The 17,581-nt window shown below is 39.9% G+C and overlaps 1 protein-coding gene across 1 annotated transcript in view; it reads right to left on the bottom strand.

Annotated features, from left to right (window-relative positions):
* The window catches only part of MPP7 (MAGUK p55 scaffold protein 7), a 345,710-nt gene that overhangs the window by 19,294 nt on the left and 308,835 nt on the right, over positions 1-17,581 (bottom strand). Inside the window, exon 16 of the mRNA XM_054716587.1 lies at positions 2,709-2,789. Within this exon, the coding sequence (XP_054572562.1) occupies positions 2,709-2,789 (81 nt within the window). The remainder of the gene's footprint in view (positions 1-2,708; positions 2,790-17,581) is intronic.

Below are 17,581 nucleotides of genomic sequence, written 5' to 3'. Positions count from 1 at the left end.
CCTGTGTAACCACCCCTCAGCTTCCTCCAGTGGAGGAAGGCTTTAGTCTTCCTTAACTGTTATGTATGTCAAGACCAGAAAATCAACATCAGCAAACTCCAACTGACTAAACTACCATTTAAAAGCCTGACATATGATAGACAGGAAAGTTCTCATGTAAGCTTTGATGAATTTCCAGATCAAACACACCCAGGTAACCAGCACGAGAACAAGAAGCAGATTTGCCAGCACTCCAGAATCACCCTTCCCGTCTGCCCCCCTCAAGATCTCTAACAGCACACAGGAGCACTGCTTTTATTGTTTTTATAAAAAGAGCCATACTGCACATTCTCTTTTATGTCTGCCTTCTTTCATTCAGCATGATGTTGGTGGGGTTCATACATATTATTGCATGTAGTAGCATATTGTTCATTCTCACTGCATTTCAGCATCCCAGGGTGTGAAAATACCATCATTTATTTAACCAATCCACTACTGGTGGGCATTTGGGTAGTTTCCAGTTTTGAGCTTTTATGAATAGTATTTCTAAGAGTATCCAAGTATGCGTCATGTGCATTTCTGCTGAGTGTGTAACAGGAGTGGAATTGCTAGGTCACTAGGTATGTGTGTGCTCAGCTTTAGTAAATAGATATGGCCACTTAGTTTTTCCAAGTAGTTGAATTAATTTACACTCCCACCAGCAATGTGTGTTGAGTTCCATTGCTCCACAATTTTTCAGTTTACCCATTCTGGTAAATGAGTTCAACAGCAAACAGAATACCGGTAGAATAACCAAAGCAGTAATTTTTCTCTAAATAATCAAGACTCTATCTAAAGTATTTTATAAAGCAAAACAATCTAAAATTCCAAAACTGCTCTTAAAATAACTTATGTGATTAATCAAATCACCCTGAGTTGATGGTGTGGCTGTATTTGCCAAAGATGTCTGATATTATGAGTCACCTGGGATGGTTGCTGTAAGTACAGATTTTCAGACAATCTGTGTGATCTCCTGAAGGAGAACCTCTTTGGAAAGACCTTGCAATCTCTTCAGAAGAACCCCTAAGAGATTCTTATTGTTAGGCAGGTATGGAAAACACTGCTATAGGGGAATCTTTTGACATTAACTATTTTAAATTACTACTTAGGGGATTTCTTTGGAAAGTCCCAGCCTCAGAACCTTTCTGCATATTGTCAAGTTTTATAATAACTTTAGAGGCAAATATTTTAATAGTTGAATAAACTGAGGCCAAAGTGCCTTGCCCTAGGTCCTTTAGTAATACCAAAACTATTAGAGTGGGTTATGTTTGATAGACAGCATTATTGATAGTTCCAGTCTTCAAAAGAAACCAGTTTTTCCTACTAAATGGGCTACAAGAAAAGAGAATTTGTAGTTTGAAAGGACTGCACAGTATTATATAGGAGGCAGAACATGAAAAGTGATTCAATAAAACCTGGATTCAAATTTAAGTGCAACTAATGCCTACAGAACTCTGAGTAAGTCAAAGTATCCTTTCTACCCTGTTTTCTTCTCTGTAAAATGGAGATATCAGTTGTCTTTACTGTTGTTGGCAGCACAAAATAAAGACAAAAGAGATGAGTTACAAGTAGGAAATTAATAAAGTCATTGTTTTCCTTTGTAATATTGTTTTCCATTCTCTTTTGTAATTGCTTACCTATAAGCTTCACTAAGGGAATGTTTTGTAAAATTTTCTAATGACCTGTATATTGCAACTCAGCTTTTGTAAGAGAGGTGAATAATTAAAATAAAAAAAGAAAGAAAGAAACTGTTTAATTACACATTTTCCTTTACTTTCATCTCTGTTGATGGAAACTGTCAGTCCTATAACTTATGGCTGAAAATGATTACAAACAATAATTTGGAAAAATGTAGTAACAAGGAATAACTTGAGGTAATAGAAAACTATAATTTTAAAATAAAGTTGAACTCTTCCAAAACTAGAGAACATTGCTAAGGGCTATATACAAATGACTTTAAAAAATAGTACTAAAACCACTTGAAGAAAGCCAACATTTCAATTTAGTCTTTCAGATGACTTTCTAACATCAACATATTAAGTAGTCAAATGGCATTTATTCTGATGATCAAAATGCTTCCAGAATCACATTTTATTTGCAAGAATGCCTGTGAAAACAAAACCGCTTTCATAAAAATAGATCTAATTCTATGTACTGAAAAGAAGCTTACCATATTTGGTTTGTATGGCCATGAAAGGCCCATTTAACACTATCTGCCAATTACTACATATAAAAAGTAATTAAGAAGGTTTACATTATAAGAAGCCTCCTTCAGCTCTGTGCGGTTTGGTCCTTCTAATCTTAAAGCCGGGGAAAACTCTGGAAAACATTAGCACTTATTTTAGGAAATAGAATAGCTAGACTTCTATTTAGAAAAAAAACTTGTAAATAATAATTTAATGTCATATGTGTATTAAAATTTATCATAAATATTGAGCATAAGAAATCTATAATTAACAAAAATTCAGGTCAATGATCTGTATAAATCTGGGGCAAATCCTTCAACTGTTATCTTGTGCCTCAGTTTCCTCCTAAGTCAAAAGTGGGTAATGTCACTACATACTTCATAGGGCTGCTGTGAGTCTAGATGGGAAATGCTTAGAAGAGTGCTTGGTGCCATACATGCTATGTGGGCACTGAGCGGTCGTTACTAGAGCAGTCCGAGTAGCACTGAACAGGACAGAACTTACGGGGCACTGTCACACCATAGTGCTGTGTATCACTGATCAGCAGCTTTCGTTTCAGTTCATTCAAACCTACACCTACAGGACCTGAAAAACAGAATAATATAAATTAATTAATAAACAAAATAGCATGTGAACATTTCTATACTTAACACACATCCATAGGACATAGAACGTGGTTCTTCTCTACATGCATCCCAAATAAAGAGATTATCTTTAGTTGAGTTGTACATAAGAAAAAGCTAGTTGTTTTGTTGCCATTTTATTACTTTTAAAGTTGTATTCCCCACCTTTTCCTTAAAAGATTAGAAATATTTATGTTTTAAATGAAACACACGCAAGAATATCTGAGTATATTACCCAGTAATGGTATCCAGAAGAGACTAAAAATAATATATTCACCTAAAAAAAATGGAACTTTTCAAACTATTATCTACCATCTAGATAGTGATAATTTCAATTTTTAATGTTTTTAGATCTAATTAAATAAAATCTTTAAATCTTAATTTTATTCTAGATGCAAGTACATATAATTCCTCCTTCCAAATTAATATAATGCCCTAACTGTAATAGATGAAATATAAAAAGGTAATTTATGACAAAATAATCTGTATTTCAATATGTAAATGCTCAGGCACAACTGTATAGAAAACCTAGTGAAGTCAGATGTTTGCACCTACTTGTCCTATATAATAAAAGTCTAATATGCTAAGTGTCCAGTCGTCTGTTCAACCAATCAAAGCATAATATGCTAATGATATGCTAAGGCCGCTCAACTGCTTGCTATGACGTGCACTGACCACCAGGGGGCAGACACTCCAACTGGTAGGTTAGCTTGCTGCTAGGGTCCAGCCGATTGGGACTGAGTGAGATGGGCCAGACATGCCCTGGAAACCCTCCTGTGGTCCCTCTGCGGCTGGGCAACCTCCCGCATCCCTCCCTGGCCCCAATCATGCACCGGTGGGGTCCCTCAGCCTGGCATGTGCCCTCTTGCAATTCAGGACCCCTTGGGGGATGTCAGTGAGCCGGTTTTGGCCCGATCCCGCAGGCCAGGTCAAGGGACCCCACTGGTACACAAATTCATGCACTGGGCCTTTAGTAATAAATAAGTGGGGGGTTAACAATAATAGAAAGATCAGGAGCCATTCTGTACAAAGAAAGTACACAAAGGCTTCTGGTCAAGATGGCTGTGTAGGTAAACACTGTGCTCACCTCCCACAAGCACATCAAAATTACCACTAAACTACAGAACCGTTATTGAGAACCCACCTGAAGTCTAGCTGAATAGAAGTCCTATAACTAAAGATATACAGAAGTCAAATCAAGATTGGTAGGAAGGGCAGAGACATAAAATGGGCTGCTCCCACACCTACTTGTGGCAGTTAAAAATCGGGAGGATATCTGACCTGCAGACACCAACCCCCAACCCCCGAGGGACCAGGGGTCCCAGCCACACACTAGGCTCCCCAGAAAGAAATGTCCCCATAACTTCTGGCTTAAAAATCAGTGTGGATTGTGGCTGAGAGACAAAGGGCTGCTGGAGTCCCAGGTGTTCCTCTTAAAGGGCCCATGCACTGACTTCCTCAGACTCACTTGCTCTGAGCTCCAATGCTGGGACTGCAGCTCCAAAAACTAGGGACATAGTGGGGAGGAACAGAATTGTCTGGCTTTGGGGCAAGGGCTGGAGCGGCAGCTCTCTCCCAGACAGAAGGGCTGGCAGAAGCCACCATTCCTTTGTTGAGACCTCAGATCCAGCTTGCCATTTCTGAGTTTCCATCAACTTGGCTAACATGGTTTGCCCTACTCTGGTGATTTCCCATCCAGCATTCAAACCCACTAAAGGTGCTTCCAGTGGCACTTTCATATGAATGGCCTGTCTTGGCTCATGCTGCAGACTTTCTTAAAACCTCTCAAAGGTTCACAAACCCAAACAAGCAGCATCTGGCCTTGGCATGCCCTATAACTCTTGCTAAGCATCCCCAAGCCTGGCACTGAGGTAGCCACCTCAATTTGCAGCTTAGCCTCTATCAGGCACCTCCAAGCCCAGGCAAGTGGCAACCATCTCCAGATCACTTTATAGCTCACACCAAGTGGTCCTGGGTAGGTAGGGCACAGGCAGTGACTGAGCTAGGCCTGCACCAGAGCTCCTCTCAAGAGGCCTCAACACACCTGGTGGCCAGCTTCAGACCACACCAGAACACCACCCAACCACCTCCAGAAACAATATTACCAAAGGGCAGACTTAGCAGGCACCAGAGCCCTGCTAAAGTGAATTCTGTTCTATAGGGTGGCCCCTGCAAAAAAGCTACTCCACTATAGTCATTGCCAGTTCTCACAACCAATGAGTCTGAGGGTCACTCCCTCCCATTGGTATCAACAGCAATCAAGGCTCAATGACAACAGGAGGGTACAAACAACTCACAGAGGGATACACCTGGACTCCTTGGCTCAGGTGACCAAGACACTATGCCAACAGGCCCCACAGGATGCACACTATATTAGGCTACTTTACAAGACTGGGAGACATAGCAGCTCTACCTAATACATATTATAAAAAACAAAACAAAACAAACACACACACACACACACACACACACACACACACACACATACAAAAAAAAAACAGGGAGGTAGCCAAAAAGAGAAGACAAAGAAACACACCCCATGAGAAAGAACAGAAAAAAACTCCAGAAAATAACTAAACAAAATGGAGACAAGCAATCTCTCAGATGTAGAGTTCAAAACACTGGTAATAGGGATGATCAACGGTCTCAGTGAGAACTTAAAGAGACAGGACACATAAAAATGGAGATAGAAAAGAAAGAAACAAAAAAGAACCAGTCAGAAATGAAGAATACAATAACTGAAATGAAGAATACATTATAAGGAATCAACAGTAGAATAGAGGAAGCAGAGGACTGAATCAAAAATTTGGAAGACAAGGTAGCAGAAAACACCAAATCAGAACAGCAAGAAAAAAGAACTTAAAAAAATGAGGATAGTTTAAGGGGCCTCTGGGACAACATCAAATGTACCAACATTTGCATCACAGGGGTACCAGAAGGAGAACAGAAAGAGCAAAGAATGGGAAACCTATTTAAACAAATAATAATGGAAAACTTCCCTAACATGGCGAAGGAAATAGACATATACATCCAGGAAGCAGAGTCCCAAACAAGATGAACCCAAAAAGACCCACACCAAGACACATCATGATTAAAATGCAAAAAGTTAAAGGTAAAGAGAGAATCTTAAAAGCAGCAAGAGAAAAGCAATTAGTTACCTCCAAGAGAGCACCCATATGACTCAGCTGATTTATCAGCAGATATTTTGAAGGCCAGAAGTGATTGGCATGAAATATTCAAAGTGATGAAAAGCAAGGATCTACAACCAAGATTATCCTATCCAACAAAGCTATCATTTAGAATCAAAGGACAAATAAAGAGCTTCCCAGACCAGAAAAAGCTAAAAGACTTCATCACCATCAAAACAGTATTACAATAAATGTCAAAGGGACTTAAGCACAAGGAGATAAAAATATAAACAATAAAATGGTAATAATTACACATGTATCAAAAATTACTTTAGCCTGACCAGTGTGGCTCAGTGGTTGAGCATTGACCCATGCAACAAGAGGTCACCAGTTTGATTCCTGGTCAGGATACATTCCTGGGTTGCAGGCTTGATCCCCAGGAGAGGTCATGCAGGAGGCCATTGACTGATATTTCTCTCTCATTAATGTTTCTATCTCTCTCCATTTCCTTTCTCTCTCTAAATATCAATAAAAACATATTAAAAATTACTTTAAATGTAAATGGACTACATACTCTAATCAAAAGATACTGGGTGTCTGAATAGGTAAGAAAACAAGACCCTACAAATGCTGCCTACAAGAGACTCACATCAGAATAATAGACACACAGAGACTGAAAGCAAAGACATGAAAAATGATATTTCATGGATGTGGGGAAAAATGCTGGTGTAGCAATACTTATAGACAAATAGACTTTAAAACAAAGGCTATGACAAGAGACAAAGGAGACCTGGCACTTCTACTTCTGGGTATTTGTCCAAAGAAACTCAAAACACTAATTCAAAAACACATATGCCTCCATATGTTCATTAAAGCATTGTTTATAGTTGCCAAGATATGAAAGCAACTTAAGTGTTCATCAATGGGTGAGTGGATACAAATAAAGTGGTACATATATACAATGGAATATAACTCAGCCTTACAAAGAATGAGATCTTGTAGTCTGCAACAATAGGGATGGACGTAGAGGGTACTGTGCTAATCAAAATGTCAGACAGAGAAAGACAAATACCACTGATTTAACTTATATATGGAATCTAAAAAAACAAAACAAATGAACAAACAAGACAGAAACAAATTCATAGACACAGAGAACAACTAATGGTTGCCAGATGGGATGGGAACTGGGAAATCGGTGAAAAGGGGACAGGGATTAAGAAGTACAAATTGGCAGCTATGAAAATAGTCATGGGCATGTAAAATACAGTATAGGGAATGTAGTCAATAATCCCATATAATAAAGAGGTAATATGCAAATTGAATATCACTCCAACACACAAGATGGCCACCCCCATGTAGTCAAAGATGTCCGCCCCCATGTGGACACAAGATGGCTACCACAAGATGGCTGGCAGGGGAGGGCAGTTGTGGGCGATCAGGCCATCAGGGGAGGGCAGTTGGGAGGGACCAGGCCTGCAGGGGAGGGCAGTTGGGAGGGACCAGGACAGCAGGGGAGGGCAGTTGGGGGTGAGCAGGTTGGCAAGGGAGGTAAGTTAGGGGTGACTGGGCCAGCAGGGGAGGGCAGTTGGGAGGGACCAGGCCTGCAGGGGAGGGCAGTTGGGGGGGACCAGGCCAGCAGGGGAGGGCAGTTGGGGGTGAGCAGGTTGGCAAGGGAGGTAAATTAGGGGTGACTGGGCTAGCAGGGGAGGGCAGTTAGGGGCAATCAGGCTGGCAGGTGAAGGCAGTTAGGGGCAACCAGGCTGGCAAGGGAGGGAAGTTAGGAGTGACCGGGCCAGCAGTGGAGGACAGTTAGGGGTGACCAGGCCTGCAGGGCAAGGCAGTTGGGGGCAACCAGGCCGGCAGGGGAGGGCAGTTAGGGGCAATCAGGCCGGCAGGGGAGCAGTTCGGTGTCGATCAGGCTGGCAGGGGAGTGGTTAGGGGGAGTTCAGGCTGGCAGGCAGAAGCGGTTAGGGGCAATTAGGCAGGCAGGCAGGCGAGTGGTTGGGAGCCAGCAGTTCTGGATTGTGAGAGGGATCCCATATTAGAGAGGGTGCAGGCTGGGCTGAGGGACAACCCCCCCCCCCCCCCCCCCCCGCATGAATTTCATGCATCAGGCCTCTAGTATTGTAATAACTATGTATGGTGTCAGATGGTTACTAGATTTATCAAGGTGATCACTTAGTAAGTTTTATAAATGTCTAATCACTATATTGTATACCTGAAACTAATAAAATCTTGTATGTCAAGTGTAATTTAAAAAGAAAAAGTTATTTTAAAAAAAGAAAGCACAGGAAAATGAAAGCCCAAAGGTACAGGTAAACATTAGAATAAGACTAGCAATTGGATAGAAATCACAGGTAAGACTTAATGGAATATGATAAGGACACAGCCTGAATTGAGAAAGAGATAACATGTCAAGACTACAGAAGTGAAGAAAATCATTCTTTTGCAAATGATGTGCACTTTACATCTAAATTCAGTGTAACAATAGTCCCCCGCTCCTCCCCAGGGACCGGACAGAGCTTGAGTGTCACAGACGGTACACCTCTTATTTTGCAACCCCACCATATGTTGAGTCAGCAATTCAGTTCCTGAATGTCTAGCACAACATTCAGAAGTTGTGTGTGACATAGGTCAGATTTTTATACTGCAGAAATGTGAAGTCTACATCCCTGACCCCCTCAGTCATTTTGAAATTTAAAAATAATCCTCAAAAATGTCCTTTTTGATACCTGGTGGGCAGTACTGCCCTGTCAAAAACCACTGCTCTAAGACTTAACCACCTGGCCATTGTCATTCTCTGCACCTCACTCCTACCACCATTTTGGGTAACCTCAATAATGCTGTGAACACCCTCTGAAACACTAACATCTTACTTCCCCAATCCCTGGTCTCTAGAGACCTTTCTCTAGTTCACTTACTGAGAAAACCTTGACTCTGCTATCACTATGAGATATATTTTATTACTAAAACTAGGGGCCCGTTGCAGGAAGATTCCTGCAAGAACAGGGCTTCCTGCGGGCTTCCCTCCCACCACCACCACCTCTCCCGCCACCCCCCGCACTTTCCCTGCCTCCTCTGTCCCCCACCCCTCACCCCCCACCCCACGCTTTCCCTCCTGCCGCCGCCACCGCCACCGCCCGCTCTGCCTGCCCCCCACCCGCGCTTTCCCTCCCGCAGCCGTCTTGCTTTCCGCTTTCCTGCCCTCTTCCTTCTATGCTGTCTTCAGTCTTCACTCCTCCCTCCCTCAGCGTATGCAAATTAACCACCATCTTTGTTGGGTTAATTTGCATACTCACACTGATTGGCTGTGGGCATAGTGAAGGTACGGTCAGTTAGCATTTTTCTCTTTTATTAGTGTAGATATTAAATTCAAGCTTCCCAATATGACTTCAGTCTCTGCCCCTTTTATTTATTTATTAAAATATATTTTCATTGATTTATTATGCATCTAGACCAGGGGTCCTCAAACTTTTTAAACAGGGGGCCAGTTCACTGTCCCTTAGACCATTGGAGGGCCAGACTATAGTTTAAAAAAGAACTATGAACAAATTCCTATGCACACTGCACATATCTTATTTTGAAGTAAAAAAACAAAATGGCAAAAACACCCACATGTGGCCCGCGGGCCGTAGTTTGAGGACGCCTGATCTAGACTCATCTATCTAGACCATCCTTTACCCTTCTCTCTAGTCATCCGCTCTTATGCCTTCTCTTAGAAATTTATCTTCTTAAATCTTTACCTTTTAAATTTTTGCTTCTAGCTCTTTCCCTCAGCACTTAATATTAATTCTCTCCTACCTTAAAACAACAATAAAAAAACACACAAAAGTCCCTTAACCCTATGCTCTCCTCCAGCTACTGCTCACTCCTATCTCCACCATCCTGGCCTAAGCTTCTGTCATTTCTTACCAGCATCTCTCATTCTTCCTCCACTGTGTACAGAATCAAATATAAATTCTTTAATAGGTTTATAGAGATTGGATGTTTTGAGCTACATTAATATTTCTATTATTCACTCTGGCCACTCCTTCATTACAATGCACACTCCAGCTACATAAGATTTCTGCCGCTTCCTGAAATGTGGCAGGTTCTCTTTGTATTGGGTCATCATCACATGCTCCTTGCTTTTGCAAGAACACTCTGTCCTCTCTTCTCCTGTGCTAATTCCTGCTTAAGATTCAGCTTAGGCATCTGAGGGAATCTTCCCTGAAGGTTTAAATTTGGGTCAGGTACCAAGTCCATGAGTTCCCTGTACTCCCACTCCGAGGTTATCCTCTAACAGAAGTGAGCTCTTTGAAAACAGGTGTCATCTACTTGTTCACCAGTTGTTTCCCTATCTGGTGAATTGTAGGCACTCATTAGTTTGTTTTATTAATTTAAATTTACTTGGAAATTATGCTGTTCTGGAGATAAAACTATTTGTTGAATGAACCAAAGAAGTTTGCAGCTAGAATACCTAGATACAATGGTGAGTTAGGTAACGTACTCAAGATCACTAAGAAAAGTTGGCAGAGCTCAAATTTGAACTTGGCTCTCTTGATCTTAAAATAAAGAAAAGCAGAGGGGAGGGTGGTGAACAGGGATCTGGAATAGTGAGTTTAAGGGGAGGAAGTCTATCTACCTAAACTCAGACAAGGACTGCAATGCAATAGGCCAGGGCTAGGGAGCCCTTGTAAATATAGTCACAAGGTAAAACTTGAGACCGAGAAGATGAGATCTCCAAAGGAGCGGTGGAAAGTGGTAAGTATTTAGTAACGGTCTACAAAATGCCAGACACCATCCAGGGGTATATATCTTATATACTCTAAAGGTACAAAAATATTTAATGTACCAAAACTTACTTTTTAAAATAACTAGAAAACAAATGAGAAAAGCAAGGGGTATTACAATTGGTCTGTATTCTCTGTACAGATAATACAAACCCAATTAAATATGCTCAAAGAAAAAGATAGAAGCAAACAAAACACTAAAACTTAAATAGTGGGTCCTTGCCTACCACTCTCTTCCCCACCTCCCAACACACATACATACAAGGCACCCAGGACAAAAAGCCGTTTCTTCAGTAGATACCAGCTCTGGAGTGCTTCCCAAAGTGAGATACTTTGCTGAGTGAGAATCTTTCTTATTTCTTTTACTACCCACGGCAAAAAATCTCAATGATTTATTTGAATGCTGGAGGAAAAACTAGGTATGTTTGAATTAGTGGAGAAAAGTATGCTGTCTCTAATGTGATGGCCTTAAATTTTGACTATAGTCAATTTTAGCTCTTACATAACCTAACTCTTTGTAGCGGCTTGCTTCACTGCACACTCTTTGAGTATGCCAAGAATGTTCAGTGGCAAATGATTTTATTTGAAAAATTTTCCCTAGATTAGACTTGAGGTTATCAACTTCAAAGGTGGGAGTATCATCACAAAAAGGTTAAAACAGGGATACAATTTCGATCATTCTTACTACAAAACTGCCCGGGAGGCCTACAAACAGCATGTTCCCTGACAGGCCCTTAGCTTAGTCCTGCCATTTACACTGGAGAAGTTCTACTGTTTCTCCTCATTAGATCTTGACATTAAGACCACAGCTTAGATTCACATTCCTATCCTGTATCTTTCTAGGACTAGGCGTAAGTTCATATTTTTAGTTGGCTGGTTTGTATTTATAATACAAAGTCTGTTTATACTGTAGTCAATTTAGAATGCAAACTGAGTTAGGTTCATTTGTGTGCCTCTCCTGTGGGACAGATTCATTTCCCCTTCAATATATAAGTTTTTGTTACAACTGGTAAAATACATTTATGCATATGTATATATATATAAGTTATAGTTTTCCATTGTGCTTGTTAATAATAAAGAGAGGCAAAGGAAACTACCTATCTAGCACGGATTTAAATCACAAACAACAGGCTTTGGAACGATGATGGTGATGGTGATGATGGTGATGATGGTGATGATGACGACGACAACGGCGGCACTATGTAGTCACGTGTCATGTGGTTACATGGCAAGCATGTCACATGGCTACGTGCACCATTCCTAATCCTCAAAACATCTCTGCAAAAAAAGGGATTATCCTCATTTTACAGATGAGAAAACTAAGACAATCAAAGGTTAAATAATTTTTCTAAGGTCACACATCTGGAGTTCTGTTTAACTGGTATTCAAAGCCTGCCTGTCAGACTCTAAAGTCTACATTCTTTCCATTCTACCTATTACCTTATCAAAAGAATGCCAATGAAATACCAAATCGGGTAGCCAGCTGCTCCATTGTCTGTTTCTGGCTAATCCATAACTTCACGGAGTTTTTTTACCCGGTTCCAAGCTACCCCACATTTTAGGTAGTGATGACTATCTGTGCTTGTGGAATAAGAAAAGTTTCTGGCTACAAAACATGGCAGAAGCCCAATCTGGGGAATCTCAAAACTCATTCTGTGCAGAACCTCTGAGAAGTCTAAACTCAGCTTCATGATGATGGTGTGCACACCAGGCCTGGGCAATACACACTGGGCACATCTATCAGGATTCTTGATTCAGGACTAAAAAAAAAAAAAAAAAAAAAATAGCAAATACAACCATGAAAGAGAGAAATATCGATGAAAGAGAACCAGCGATCGGTGCCTCCTGCACTCCCCCTACCAGGGATCAAGCCCACAACCCAGACATGTTTCCTGACTGGGAACCACCAGTGACTGGTGCAGGGGTTGACACTCAACCAACCAAGCCACACTGGTCAGGGCAAGAATGTTTCTATTCAAACCAGAAATGTAAGTATTTCTGTTACATTTTAAAAATTTTCATATAAATTACAAAATCACTTTGTAAATTCTAGGAAGAATAAAGCCATGTGTATCAATCCCGTTAGTTGAAATTCTTATAAAAAATGTCTATTGGATAATTAAAATCATTAGAAAGGCATATTTTTAATTACTTTTGTGCTTTTAATTAGTAATTCACTAATTAAATGCAACCATGAGAGAGAGAAATATTGATGAAAGAGAACCATTGATCAGCTGCCTCCAACATGCACTACCCCCCCACCCACCTGCCCGCCAGGGATTGAGCCTGCAACCCGGGCATTTGCCCCGTCTGGGAATCTAACCGTGACCTCCTGGTTCATGGGTTGACGTCCAATCCCTGAGCCAAACCAGCCAGGCGTAACTCACTCTTGAAAGTAGGAAACAGTGTTGTATGTGGTTTTATATAAACATTCATTTACTTCAACCAAAGAAATATAGTCCACTTAGGGTATCAATTAAATGATGCTAAAGTTTCTAGTTAAAAGTTTACATTTAAGAAAATAGTCACATTAACTGCAAAAAATGCCTTTAATTTTATCTGAAGGAGAAAAAAAATTTAAAAATCCATATGTAAATTCCTGGTCTTCATATAGGAGCATTTAGACATACACTGCTTTAAAATATCACTATCACAATCCTAAATTTAAAAAAAGGTTTATGGCCAAAGTTTGTACTTTGGCGTTTTAACCATCTACTTATTCGTGTGTTAAGTGCAGATGCTGAGTGAATGATTATGTACTAGAAAAATAATGTATTACTACTGTGAATATAATTTTAATAAAATTAATAAAATGTGGTATATACAGTATATATTTTTAATGACACTTATACAAGTCTACAAAGAATGAGTAATTTTTATTTGTAAATATCTGGCATAGAACTTAGTTGTAGTTCTTAAGGCTGATGAGCATCAAATTGAATCTAATAATGTAAATACACATAAAAAGACAATAACCATGCTAAAGATTATAGTGTTAATAATCTGTTAGGAAAGGAACTTCTGAGAAAGGGAGATACAGGTAGGTGCAAATAGGCCAAGTTTGTTGTAACACACTAGATATTCATGTAACAGTCATAATGGATTAATGATAAAATACATTCTTATTTGGATTTATGTCCAATGTTAAATTATTTATTAGAAAGAAATCTGTTGTTCTGACCAAGCACTATTCACTTTTGCTACTGATCTTCGTACATCTTGGCACAAACATAAAAATGGCATATTAGCCCAGCCAGTGTTACACAGTGGTTGAGTGTTGACCCAGGAAGGAAGAGGTCATTGGTTTGATTCTGGTCAGGGTACATGCCTGAGTTGTGGGCTCAATCCCCAGTAGGAGGCGTGCAGGAGATTTTTATAATATTGGCCAGACTTTTTACTCTTATCATCCAGAGAAAAATATCAGAATTACTGAAACCTGCAATAAATATCCAAACTGCTTTTGTTACCTAAAAAACACATTTACTCATTTGATTTACTGAAAGACAAATCATGCGAAATCTCTAAGTATTGCTCAGATCAGACACATGTAAAAAGTCTACTTATCATATTGTAGCACTACTATTTTTGTTGCTCTAAGCATAAAATAAAAACAATCATACTATTATATCTGACTTGCAGTCTTATAATAATCACATTAACCCTTTGCACTCGCTTGCTTTGTTCTCGATTCATTTATTCTAATGCTAACCGTGTCGAGTCACACTCGACATCCGAGTGCAAAAGGTTTTAATGGGTGGCTGGATTTTTGGACTGGATTTCTGTTTATAACACGAAATTTAAAGTTCCCTGGGAATCAATCTGTATAGAAAATGTAGCAACTTAGCAACAAGCCCTGATAGAGGCTCAGATTTTCTTTCCTCTGTCGGGGTGGGGGGGGGGGGGGGGGAGGGGATTGCTATTTGTGAAGTATCACCTGAGTGCTACTGTCAAAAAAAGAAGAAAAGAAAAAGGGAGTGGGGAGCTTGTTGAAAGAGGATCATTTTTCCAAAGCAGCTATTTATTCTAGACTTACACAAATCAAGTCCTGTCTCACTTCTACCCTGGGGCTATGACAAAAGTGCAAAATTAAAAGATAAAAATAAAACCACCCATCTTCCTTAGCTAAGCAGAAGAGAGCATGGACAACTTCCTTACTTCAAGAGTCTGATAAAAAATTTGACCTTTCCAATGAGGTACCAGGATCTTCCGATTCAAAATCACAAATTATTGATTCCTCTAAATCCTCTTAAATTATCTTCTTTTTAATTTATTTTTTATTTTTTAATTTAAATCGTATTAAATTTATTGGGGTAACACTTATTATTTAGCTTCTACAGCATATATCACAGTTGAATAACTATACAATTGACTTTATTATTTATTACTAATTTATTATGAATTTTTTAGTGTATGTATCTCCTCCTATTAGAATGTAAACACCATAAGGGCAAGAATGTTTGTGTTGTTCACCAACAAACCCTCGTGCTGAGGAAGTACCTGGTCCAGTAGGTACTCCATAGAAATCAGCTGAATAAACATAACTGTAATTGGTGCCCAGAAATTAAGCTGGAGTATAAACACTTACGACCAACCGATGTCATAAAGAGCCAATGAGATTCTAATAAAGATCATATTTATGTCTTATATACAAGGATTATAATTTTAAATCCATCCCACACTCATAAATCCAATGATGACTTTGGGATTTACAGATGTCTATATAAAACCCTCTAGAGCAGAGTAACTCCTACAAGCCTTCAATCTAAGGTCAACTAAAGCTTTGGGAATTCTAACAAACATTAACACTCACGTTTAGTTTTGAGTTACTTTTCTCTCTGCTTTATGTGGGATAACTTTTTGTTTTGCTATAGTTTTATGGAAAAATTATGACAGTCTTATAAATGTCTATTCAAACCACCTCACAGTCTTTACACAGCATATAAAAGTCAGCACAAAGGAGGGCAGAACAGTACTTAGTGCTCAAACTAAGAACATGAAACATAAATAAACGTTTATTTTTGCCTCTTATGCCTTGTAACCAGATAGAACAAGTCACAAATTGTCTGAATATCCACAGACGAATTTTTGCTCTCCTATTGGCTTACGATATAAGTGTTTTATAGTTTTTGAACACTAAAGCTTTCTTACCGCTCCTTCACCTGCAAACACACATTACTATTTTTTAAAAGTCAAGTTTCACCAAAGACAAAACTTATGTAGAAAAATGTACTAAATGCCTGACATTTGGTCTTAACATACTTTTTGGAAAATACTTTTAAATGCAGAAGTGAATATAACACAAACTGTCACTGAGATGTTTTAGTGGCTGAAATGTGGCTTTGGAAATGAAATACTTCTGATCGAGCTCAAAGTCCTCCACATATTTTTGCCATGTTAATAACTTGTTAGATTTTAATTTCTTGAACATTAAGTCCAAGAATAAAAATCATGCAATACTGTGGTAAGAATCCAGGGAAAATAAAAACTATGTACCTTCTTAACAATCTCTCTCTATATAAAACCCTAAGTGACCAGTCTACCGCTTGACCAGTCGAGCGTTTGACCGGTCACTATGACACACACTGACCACCAGGGGGCAGATGCTCAACGCAGGAGATGCCCCCTGGTGGTCAGTGTGCTCCCACCCCACAGCAAGAGTGCGGCTGTGGCGCCGCGAGCCTCTCCCACCTCTCCAGGAGCGCTACCCAGCAGCGGCAGAGGCAGGCGCTGCGGGGCCAGGATGAGCGGGAGTGGTGCGGCATCTGGCCTGGGCTCAGGCTCCTCCCTGGCCGCCTGCTGCTTCACACACTACTACATCCCCTAAGGGGTCCTGGATTGTAAGAGGGCGCAGGTGAGGCCGAGGGACCTCACTGGTGCACGAATCCATGCACTGGGCCTCTAGTATTTATCTAATAGTTTCAAAGCAAACATATTTATTCCCAATGGCTTTGAAAACACTGAGAAAAACAAATTAGTCTTGAGGAGGACCAGGATGCTTATACACTTTCCATATTCCTACACCTGTTGTAAGAGCCCAGGAACTATTTCCTAAGTACAGTATATGATTTCTACAATAATGAGAAGTAAATAGTCAATTCAGGAACAATCCAGAATTTCCAAAATTCAAGTCCACTGCTTGATTCCCTTTTAGATGATAAATTGCTAAATAATCTAATTTAATTTATAAATATTTGGAACACTAATGATCAAAATCAGCAGAAGCCTATTCATATTTTAACATTTCATGTTCAACTTATATTTTTAGTTAAAATAGAAGAGTTTTGTTTATTAAAACCTAACTGAGGTAGTAGGAATTCATCTAAGTCTTCGCAAATACTATTTCATTTAACATTCAAACAAACCTAGAAAGCAGATGCTCTTATTGTCCTCATTTTTCAGATGAAGAAAAAAATGCCCCCCCAAAATCTGAAATGTTCGGGTGTCACATGGTTATGGAAGAGCAGAACTGGCTGGAAGGCAGCCTGCCTTGCCCCAGAGGCCTGTTTCTCACTGTCTCCACCACCCCACCTCACAGGATGTAATAGACTTTAGAAAATAAACTCTAAAAGTCTAATACTACAAATGTGCTACACAAACAAGTTAAAAGGTTTTCTGGACAATGACTACACAGAAGGAAGCGAATAACAGGAAACACTTTTGAAGGACAGTTACATACGACAACCCTGGCTGTCACTTTTCACTATGGAAGATCATGCTCCATAAAGGTCACAGCGATGGAAAGGATAGGATTAAAGACTGGCTGGGTGGCTCAGCTGCAGCGACATCCCGTGCACCAAAAAAAGTTTGTGGGTTCGATTCCCAGTCAGGGCACATGCCTCGGTTGTGGGTTTGAT

This window comes from Eptesicus fuscus, chromosome 5, assembly GCF_027574615.1.
Source record: "Eptesicus fuscus isolate TK198812 chromosome 5, DD_ASM_mEF_20220401, whole genome shotgun sequence".
Classification (NCBI taxonomy): domain Eukaryota; kingdom Metazoa; phylum Chordata; class Mammalia; order Chiroptera; family Vespertilionidae; genus Eptesicus; species Eptesicus fuscus.
This window is presented reverse-complemented; position numbering and strand designations above follow the sequence as displayed.